This window comes from Heptranchias perlo, chromosome 1 (genome assembly GCF_035084215.1).
Source record: "Heptranchias perlo isolate sHepPer1 chromosome 1, sHepPer1.hap1, whole genome shotgun sequence".
Taxonomy (NCBI): domain Eukaryota; kingdom Metazoa; phylum Chordata; class Chondrichthyes; order Hexanchiformes; family Hexanchidae; genus Heptranchias; species Heptranchias perlo.
The window spans coordinates 91,078,194-91,089,111 of record NC_090325.1 but is presented as its reverse complement, the minus strand read 5'-3'; the positions used below and the strand labels follow the sequence as shown (position 1 = coordinate 91,089,111).

The window sequence follows — 10,918 nt, the reverse complement described above, 5'->3', positions numbered from 1 at the left end:
GTACTGTACTGAGACATTCGCCTTCAATGAAACGTTTCATTACAATAATTGATATCTAAAGTTTCGAATATGTAGACAACACAAAGTGAAATTAGCATTAATAAGCAGGTCTGTTTTGTCTTTTTTATTATTATTATTTCACAGTTTTGCTTTCGTCGTCTCTGGTATTTTCCATCAAACATGACATTTAAAAAATGAAAACTAATACAATCACAATCTGTTTATAAATACTGTATTTCCAACCACTCCATTTAAAAATGTGTTTGAGCCTCTGCACACAAGACGAAACAGATGTTAATATATATTAGAATAATGTTCACTCTAAGTAGGCAAACAATATTTAAGAAATTCACATTGACATTCTCCTGTAGCCTTAAGCTGAGAACACACAGTTGCTACCCTGTTTTAGATTATTTTCATCCCTCAACTCCCAGGTTTTATCGCCACAACTTTACTTTTAATAACAACAAAAAAACAGAAACATATTCCAACCTTTGCTTTGCATTTTATTATCAACAATCAAGTTAATGGTACACTTTTGGAAAACTATATGCACACGTAGAAATATTTCCCTTATTTAAATATAAGCATCCATTATACCACATATAAATAATTTTGAACTCCTGAACATAATTTATGAGGATTATGCTCACAATAATTTCGAACGGGACAGAGAAAGAGAAAAAGAAACGACAACATGCATTTAACAAAAATATATACCATTATTATTATATGAACCAGCTTTTACCTAAACAAAATAACTCAACCCGTGATGATCTGTTTTATTTTGTATTCTCCATAAACACACTCCATATGGACTACAAGGGGGGGGGGCGTCTTTTAGGGTCAACTAGAGAAGACAATTTATACTGAGAATAACACTTTTACAGTTTAGTCACAGAACACCGCTGTAGAAAGACACACAAAAAGTTTTTTTTTTCGTTTTGAATTTTTTTAAACATATTTTTGTTTTTTTTAATCCCAGTGTTGGGGGGAGGAGGAAAAAAGTTCAGAACATGCTGCTCTTTACTAAAGTGGCTTTGGTTCCGTTGGGTCTCTGCAGAGAGGAGAGCACGCTGGCGAAAGGACCTCCTATTGAGTCGGGCACTGCGCTTACCCCGCCCGGACCCGTTGCCCAGCCGGTGCCCGCTACTCCCGCAGCTGCCGCAGCCGCCGCCGCTGCAGCGGCCGCAGCCGCCGCCTTGGCGGAGTCACCTCCCCCAGCGCCTCCTCCTCCACCCCCTCCACCTCCGATGCCTCCTCCTCCCCCGTTGCCGGACACGCCGCCGCCGTTGCCCGAGGTCGGCATGCAGCTACCGGGACCCGTGCTGTCGGGATCGGCCGGTTTCGAGTCCTTGTTATCGTCCTCGGTCCGCAGGTCGGATTTCTTGGATGAGCCGTTGTTCTTGGCCGCTGCAGCCGCCGCCGCAGCCGCTCGCTCCTGTTTGCGGAACTTGGCTCGCCGGTTCTGAAACCAAACCTGAGGAAAGAAAAAGGAAGAGAAAGGAGTTAGAGTCGGGAAGAGGTATACGACAGACCGACAATTAGATATATTGTTAATACAATCTGATCTTCAGGGTCAAGGAGCAAGAGATCTACTCAAACCACCAAGCAATAACATTAATAAATGACCATAAATGAACGTGTTAAACAACGCAGACAAACGTGAGGAGAGAAAAAAAGGGAACAAGAAAAGGGGAAAGAAGGTAGAAATTAGAGGGAAAATGTTCCTGAGCCCGAGTGTACTGCAGAAAGAGATGGCAAGCTGTTTATCCTGTGATCTGTTGCATTTCCGCCCTGTTCCAAATGTAGATTTTAAGAATTTCAGGAGCGCACTTGTTTTCCTTTAGGATTTCACATTTGGCCACAATGGCTTCTTGGCTGCTTATCGATTTTGTGTAAATAATATATACATGAACGTGTGTGTACCGATCTCTAATGTATATGAACTATTCTGTATATAACTAATATATTTAAATGTCGTATCTACATTGTCCCCTATCGTAGTGTTTCTATTTTTCATACACCCTCCTCATTGAAGTATATCTGTAATGTGATTTCCATTCTATGTTGTAGTAACTTATAAAAAACCAAGAATGCGAATAATACATTGCATTATATATAGATAAACAGATATGTATCGATAACTTGGTTATAGTACTCCCATTCTAGTTCTAACAAGGCCCATTCTTAGTGAGTCGCCTTTCAATAATGCATGCAAAGGGCGAGGGCGTTATCCAAATGTACAGTAAACGGCGTCATTGGGTGTATCCAGATATGTACCGATGAAATGTCCATCTAATGTCAGATTCTACCGACATTGCAGTAATGTAGAGGTGAGAAAAATGCTATTAAACGTAAATTTTGCTGTCCTAGATCAATAATACCTGCACTCTGGCCTCGGTGAGATCTATCTTCAGCGCCAGCTCTTCCCGTGTGTAAATGTCCGGGTAATGGGTCTCTGCAAACACTCGCTCCAGTTCTTTCAACTGGGCGCTGGTGAAAGTGGTCCGTATCCGCCTCTGCTTCCTCTTCTCGTTCAAGCCGCCGTGATCCGTGAACAGTTTGTATGGTACTGGTAGAGAAAGCGGAGAACCAAGGGAAAAGTCGAGAAATCAGAACAATAATAAAACTCGCAAAACACCCCTAAAATAACACATGAAGATATAATAAACGTATCTCATGTAAAAATGAAATTGAGAAATGTAATTAATTATAAGACAGGTGCATAAAGAGAAAATTGTCAACCGCGGTCTGCAATTCACTGAATTGAAATCAAATGTTAAAAAATTGTAGATAAGTGTGTAACAATACCTGCGATTAATTCAACATATAATTAGTGGAACGAAGATTAATGTAAAAATGAACGATGAAGAAATTATTCAGAATAGTTTCCCTCAAAATATAAGAAAATGGGCAATTGGAAATAAAATCAGCCATATTAGCATCAATTGATAATTTAGTTTTTATCTGGCTTAAAGTATATTTATTTTTTGTGTAAAATTATTTCTAAATTGCCTTTCCTAAGTTTTGTGTGCCTTAAAGTTTACCTAATGTTTTAAAATGATCGTAGTATTAAGTCCAAGCCACTCTGCTTTAAAGACACTCTGGTAATGAGCTTTAGTCTTTGGTTATTTAATTACACCAGGACAGATTTTCTAAGCTTTACGTATCATCGCAAAGTAAATAAATTATGCCTATCATTTTGGCAGCTTAAGATAATTTTGTTGGCGGTTCGGGTGTGACTAGTATAGTGTAACCCTGTAACTGAATTACCCATTGCCTGCAATCGCTTCTAACGTGATAAATTCTTTCATTTGTGTAAGCAAATTTCGTTTGGTAAATACTAAACACATTTCAATTTTCAAATGCAATCAACCTTCCTATATACATGTTTGTTGCGGGGAGAAGGGGTACTCTTTGGAAAGGATTGCGAGAGGTCCTTACCTGCTGCGTATGGACTGCTCTGATGGTCCCTAAGAGTTCCAAGGCTGCAGGATCCTGGAGTTAGAGATGGACATCCCGAGGTGGCCCCGAATGTGGTCCTTATAGGATTATATTGGAATCCACTCGCCTGGCTGCAAGAACTGAAGTCAGCATAAGCTGAAGCAAGGCTTGACGTGTCCATACCAGCCATACACGACTCGTAGGCAGAAGAATTGAGGTAAGAATATTCCATTTTATACATTGAAAAGGCTCTGGATATCTGGCCAAAAAAAGAGAGAGAAAAGAGAAAGAGAGAGAAGGTGCCTTTGGTGGGTAGATGTGCACAGCACAGAGCCTGCTTTACAACTGGGCTTCTTTCTAAGAGGAGAGCTTAGTTTTATCAAAATGCCTCCTATGAGCTGCCTTGCCTCAGGTCTCTAGAGCATATAGTCCTCATAATAAACTTGGCTGTTTCCACTTGGACAATAGCAAAGCGGTGGTCTTATTGCCTTCGCTTTTACATGACAATAACTCATCAGTCTATTGGGCTGGCACAGGGGGACTGAGCTGCCCAACCTCCCTATCATTGATTCCTGCATCTCTAATTAGAATTTAATACCACACCATTACGCACAGAGTCCCCTCCATCATCCCTCTAACCATATCCCTGCCCTTAATTCAATCAGACTACTTTTAAATAATGAAAGTTGGGTGACGATTCTCCCTGATCCAATTTCCCTGCGCTTTTAAGCTTTTTAAGCGATCATAGCTCGGGCACAAATTGAGATATTTTCTGTTTTCGGGGAGGAAGCCGGGTGTCATGGTCCGCCTTTTTTGTAATAATGTTACACGCTCAATTTAACAACAAGTCTCCCCCCTGTTGTGCGTGAAATGTTATCACGGGTGGACATTCGCTGGACGCTGGCACCGTGCAAAAACAGAGCTAGCATAGAAAGAGACAAAAACCGTTTTTTTTAAACACACCTGGCTGGCAAATGTACAGGAAAGGCGATGAACATTATTATGCATTCAAGGGTAACCGGTTTGAAAATCTTTCTGTAATACGACGATTTTATTTTTAGAAATAATTTGTTCTGATCTCTTTAATCTGTTGAAATATTAAATAATAAATGTAAAACAGGAATATTCTGGTTTTATTATTCATTACCAGGTTCTGCGGTTTCGTGAAATGGGTATAGGAAATGTTTTCACGGTTTGCAATACTGGAAATACAAAAATGAATACTGCATTGAAATATTAAATTTAGGAAAAGTTTTTGACAAAATTATCCAGTTATCACTTCATGCAGTTTAAACAAACATAACCAGTCGAAACGGGAAGAACTTGGTCTCTAGAAAATAGAATCAGGTAAATCTGTGGGGATATTCTTCATGTACAATGACGGGTAAATTAAAAGTTAAAAGGAATGTAATTGACTCGGTTAAAAGCATGAATCAAAAATACAATTTTATTTAACCCAACACGCTACGGGATATTTTTTCTTCCTAATTAATCCTTCAACTGTGAAGTGTGCATTTTACACGGAAACACTCTAATATAAGGCAACAGTTGATGTGATTTTAAATAATTAGAAAATTAGTGTAATTACATCAATGAGTCTTTTATGTGTTAAATACCAAGCGAAATTGAAGAACACTATTCCAAGTATAGAGTATATAATAAACAGAAATTTATATCTGCGGCGCATCGGATCCCAGCTGATAGATTACAAAAAATACCGACAATAAAGAGGAAATAAACGTGTTACATTATTTTTAAAAACATTTTAAACATCAAATAATTGAAAATATAAAATATGATTATTTGAGGATACAGTTACGCTTATTCGAATGTGTAGACATGTTCCAGTTAACAACCAGAGGATAAAAAGATAAATATGACAGAAAGTAAAAATAGAAAACAGAATTTTAAAATTCGTTTTTAAGTAATGTTGTACAACAAGCAATCTCTAAAAAGGCTAAAGTTTGATTTATGATGCTGCACCCCATTTTCAAAATAAAAACCGCAGAATTGTGAGAGGTGGGTTATGGAGGATTGTAGTCTTATTGATGATGGGCGATGTAATCCGTGTTGAGTTGTGGTTTTGATAAAGAAGGACTTTCTTTTGTGCTTTGTACACATTGTTTTTTTTTGTTTACCGGGGAAATGAAAACAAAGTTACCAATGACATTGGAAAACAAATTGCACATTGCACTAAATTGCTTTCTCATCATGCGTCTCCAACCAGACGACAAAGGCGAGGGAAGCATCTGTCTTCCAACTCTGTTCAGTCGCAAGCCTAAAGAGCTGCAAAGACGAATGTGAATCTGAACATTATTACAAGAATTTATCTTTATTTATTCGCGCTTTCATGAATATGAATGCCGTTTTCCCCCATTCCGTAGAGTAACAATAAACAACCGCAACAAATGTGGAAACAATCCTGTTAAAGGAAACAAATCCCATTTTTTTTTTATTTAGTTGCTACATCTTAATACTATAAATAGCAACCCTATCATAGAATAAGCTTTTACTTTTCTCGCTTCTATATACTGTTTGAGGTAATTTAAATATTTAGGTAAAGTAGATGACAACCTTACCGCAGAAAACAGCAATATTTCACTGATCGGTACAGATATTACTCAGTATCTCATCCAAATGTATTTAAAGGAGCCGCTCCACAGCTATCTGATCTAAATATATAGGTGAGGTAGATTCGGGTAATGAGGATTTTGGATTGAATTCTCATTTAAGGGCGGAAATTCTTTACACGTTTCACCTGTCCTGCACAAAAGCCAACAATGCAATCATCCTGGCTCAAAGTTAAAAGCTAAGCTGGTTATCAATCCTTCGGCTCGCCCTGTAACCAGACCAGAAGACCATAATGCATTTTCCAAAATGTAGTTACCATTAATACAGCAACCTGTACCCATAACACAAAATCAGATTCGCATCAGCCTCTAATCGTAAGGTAACTTTTAATTATATCGGCGAATCACATTTATAATAGCAACGATTGATTCTTCGTATATTGAGTGATCATTGAGTTTAATTGTGCATCATCACCAACGTATAAAATCCTTGAGACAGGTAGTAATGTTTTTGGGCTGTATATTTGACACATTAAAGATTCTTTTCGTATCAGACCTTAACTGTCACGCCACGAAGCCCAGTTACATCAAATAAACATTAAAGCAAAGCAACTAGAAAGCAGAAATGCCCCGTTGCACAATTGGAGGCGTTTTTTCATCTTCCTTTCCTTTCTAGTTTTTGTAAGTTTGTTTTGCCTCCAAAGGGGAAAAGAAATCTTTTGTCGCCACGTTTTATTTAGTTGTGAGATAAATGACTGGGGCCTGACAATCATCAGCCCCCTGTTTTGTTAAACCTGCGCGCTCCACGCGAGCTTCTGGCGACCTAGCTCCGGCTAAAAAGTTGTACCAAATGGCTAATTCAATTATTAAAACTATAGACCAACTGCTCCAGCAGCCATCCACCACGCGTCTGGGGTCTGGGGAGAGGGGAGGGAAAAAAGACTGTCCCAAATATAATTTAATAGAACTGAAAACAGGAGCACCCGTTTCGAATTTTAAGCCGGGACCAATACAATTAAAAGCGCAAATAGGAGCCAGCCCATGAATATTGTCTGCAATCTCAGGGAAACAAAAAAAATCGAGAGCCAGCTCTGCTTGCCAGATGTGAATAGAAATGTTCAAGAATAAAAATAATAAATCAGTTGAAGAGTGTTTTTCTAAAAAAAAAGCTGTGTCGATTCTATCTTTCCTTAATTAGAAGCACAATGCAAAACTTTCCATAAATTTCAAAAATCTAATTACAGACGTAGATCAACACGATAGCAGCATTTTTTGAGAAAATGTAATTGTACTTTTGAATGGATGACATATGAACTGATGAGTTTAGGTATTTGTAACGATTTAAAACAAATAGAGAGCAAACAACAGAAAGTGTTCTTCCCATTCCAGGCGTGAATTGCAGCGAGGAGAAAGATTTCTCTTTTTTTCCTTCCCCTTCTTTTTTTGAAAGAAGAGATTGGAATGTTGAAAGACAGCGAAACAAAACAACTCGTAACAAAATGCCATTGTATTCGTGTTATGTATTGACTGAAAACGCCTTGTCAACGCTAGCATAACGTCTCACTTTAAGGAGATGTTTCACCCGAGGCTAAACACAACAACGTGGGACCAGCTATAATATTGCAACCCCAGTGAGAATTATATGAAAATATTCCCATCACTTCAATTAGATTTGGTTCACCAACATTTAGTCGCTAAATATAAACGCGGTTCAATGCAGCTAACATTAAACACCACTTCCAGTAACTGGAATAGTGATTCAGGAAAAAATGGTTGGTCATGCTATTATTATTATTATTTTCAATTACACACAAATATATGTATTTGAAAGGTATTCTTGCCAATGTTTAACAATATAATCCTTTCATTTTTTATATTGAGCTGAAATATCACAATAACTCTGGCGAATGTTAGTGAATATATGTTTAATTCATTATTGTGACAGCCATTGTTTTAAAAATGAGTAAATAGCAGACAGTTCTTAGTAAGTTATAATGCAAAACAAATGCACTTTGGAAGTTGCTATTGTTTATTTGTACTCATTATGGTGAAGTATATGAAGTATATTTTTGAGGTTAATATTACTATCAAGAAATGTACTAATATGAAAAGGACTGCAAGTATATTTAAAAACTGTGCATCGGCTCTCCGCCAGTTTCATAGTAACTATAAGAGAGGGAACATCTGCTAAGCTTAAAGAAGCAGAGCGTTTGAACAGAGGCACAGATGTAAAGTGACATCTGCCCATGACAAAGGAGGAAAAACGAAATTCAATTAGTGAGAGGCCTTTTGCCGGCTGCCATGAAACAGTCCCTAGACCTGTAAGAACAACGCGGCACACTGGCAGCCCACACCCACCAACTTCACTTCGTGTCATTTCTCTTTCTTTCCGTTTGTCATCTTTATGATCTGGATTTCACATTTCACCGATCAGTACAGGAAGTATTTGAATACGGCGTACGAAGGTGGTACCTACTCAAAGTAAACACCACGCTCACCATTATAATAGGTCTACAATAATAACAACAAGAAAACCCCTCACCAGAGTAAATAACACGCTGATCTGAGAGGAACGATCGTTTATAAGGACTGGGATGGTATTAAAACAATACACTGCGTTTTCCAAAACTTGATTTTAAGTAATAACCGATCATTTGGCAATTCTTCAACAACATTCACCGCCGATACAATTATCTTCATTTGTTGATATGATGCAAAGAATAATACTAGTAACAATCAACGGGACATTTCTAATAACAAGGTGGCAATGTTGTGCAGATTGGTGGCTTATATTGGGATATTTGTAGTCATTTTGTAAAGGAATTTGCAGGATGTTTGTCACATCTGCGATTTTACTTTTCTGTTTTTCCTTGTTGTCCTCACCGAAGGGATTGTGTTTAATCAGATGATTTGCATCCTAGTGCCCCCTGTGACCTGAAGACAAGTGCTGCCCATGAATTAGCATGGTAATCTCATTCTGATGGATAAAATTAGCAAAGTTATTACCCCAAATGTAGGCCCAGCATTGGAGAGTCGCTGTGCTTAGAATCAATTACTAAATTACCCTGAGCTTTTAGTGGACATTAACAGAAAAAAATTGCTATCGACCTTAGACGGAGAGATAAAAATCTGCGATCATTAAATCTCCCAGTATTAAACACGAGTCTGATTCATAAGAAACTGCACAAATATGATGGAATTTAATTTTCAACGGAATCCGTTGTCAACATTTCATCTATTCTCCCGGCGTTTTAGCATCCCCGTGCTCTGACATGATTTTCAGTGCTTTAGAATTGAATCGGAGTTGGATGTTACATCCCTTTATCACTAAGATAAAGACATTAAGGTTCAAATGGCCGTGCCTTTCAATTTAAAGCACATATTGTGTGACACGGTACAGTACTGACACCCAATCTTCAAAACCAGGAAACATGTTAAACTAGAATAAAAAGGTTTCAATTATTCTAGCTTGAATATAATTTGTACTTTTTATATGAGCATATGAGACGTACAGAAGCACACAAGTAAATATTTGTAGCCTTGTATTACTAAGTACATAGTTATCACAGGGAGCACCCACGTTCAAATAGCCTGGATAAAAACATCTTCTAAAGTCAAAACACGCTTTTCACAGCGCAGTGCTTACCCGCAGAATGAGACATTGTTTGACTTTGCACAGTCTTTTAAGAAGAAATCAATTCAAGATTTCAATGATAACTTTTAATTTCGTTTCAACAGTGTGTAGAGAGGGGATGTTATCTTTCGAAATGTATACTTTAGTTTTATATCATTAAACGGAGAGCACACATCCAAATCGTACAATCTAACGGTAGTTAAAGATTTTTGGGGGGTTATTTTTGCAAGTTTTAGGTGAACACACTATTTTGCATACACTACTTTACTTTCAGTTACATTTTTAAAATTACATTGATTGCTCATGAAAATATATCCTTTAGAAACACAGAAGGCCAGACAGATAGTCGGGTAGAAAGATATGATCACGGGGTCTCTTTATAGCACTAAAGCTGTCAAATTGCCTTTGTATTAGTAATTGACGTTATTATTAGTATTATTCACATCACCTGTCAAATCGTTATTAAGCATCAATTGAAGTGCTGTTGGGGGAGTCTGGGTCAGGCTCATTAACCAGCTTCTGTCCTGAGTTTTGCATGTACAACCCCTCAGGCAACCTGGCTGCCATAGAGCTGTATGGATACACACACAGCAAGGACATCCACGGGGCTGGCCACATCCATTACTGTTCAACAACCAGCTATTGTTTATCCAGAGGTTCAGTGGAATTAACTGATTAGTGTCAACATACACAATGAGTTCCGCCTACGATGAAGAAAATGATAGTCACTTTTAATTCATAGTGCGGTGTTTAATGTAAACCTTAGGCGTAGATTAAATGGTACGTAAACAAATTATGACAATGTAATTTTTCGCTCCTTTTTGTGCGATGAACTAAATATAATGCGGAAAACCATTAAGTAAAAGTTTCCATCACAACATACTTGAAAAACAAATTACAGAACGTAACGTCATGTTCATGAATTTGTAGCGTTACACGTTTAATATTTCTGCATTGCATGTTAAAATCATGTATATTTCGAATCATATTAACAACAATTTTATCACCCAATTTACTAAACATATGACAAATTATCTGTGTCTATATACGCACGCGCACGAATTATACTTTTAAGTGAGCGACTTTCTCTGCCCTTTTCCAGTGATTAGTTTAAGAAGTTGTTCACAATGCCTTCTCATTCATTTAACATGATATCTAATATTTAAATAAAGCTGGGAGTTCACAGTGGGGTTTTGCGTTCTCTGCTTTGGCTACTGACCTTAACTTTGACCTGCTAAGTTATGATTTCTAATTTCTGCAATTAGTC

General features: G+C 37.6%; 1 protein-coding gene across 1 annotated transcript; it reads right to left on the bottom strand.

Annotated features, from left to right (window-relative positions):
• Positions 1-1,009: 1,009 nt before the first annotated feature.
• On the bottom strand, positions 1,010-3,688 carry phox2bb (paired like homeobox 2Bb). Its single transcript, XM_067998953.1, has 3 exons — positions 3,448-3,688; positions 2,388-2,575; positions 1,010-1,480 (listed from the first exon to the last, which is right to left on the bottom strand). The coding sequence occupies exons 1-3, from the start codon at positions 3,686-3,688 to the stop codon at positions 1,010-1,012; spliced, it is 900 nt and encodes a 299-aa protein (XP_067855054.1).
• Positions 3,689-10,918: the final 7,230 nt, after the last annotated feature.

Coding starts and splice junctions, on each gene's coding strand:
- phox2bb (XM_067998953.1), bottom strand. CDS start 3,688: ATGTATAAAATGGAATATTCTTACCTCAATTCTTCTGCCTACGAGTCG. Junction 2,576..3,447: donor GAGCAGTCCATACGCAGCAG/GTAAGGACCTCT, acceptor TTTCTCTACCAG/TACCATACAAACTGTTCACG. Junction 1,481..2,387: donor TCACCGAGGCCAGAGTGCAG/GTATTATTGATC, acceptor TTCTTTCCTCAG/GTTTGGTTTCAGAACCGGCG.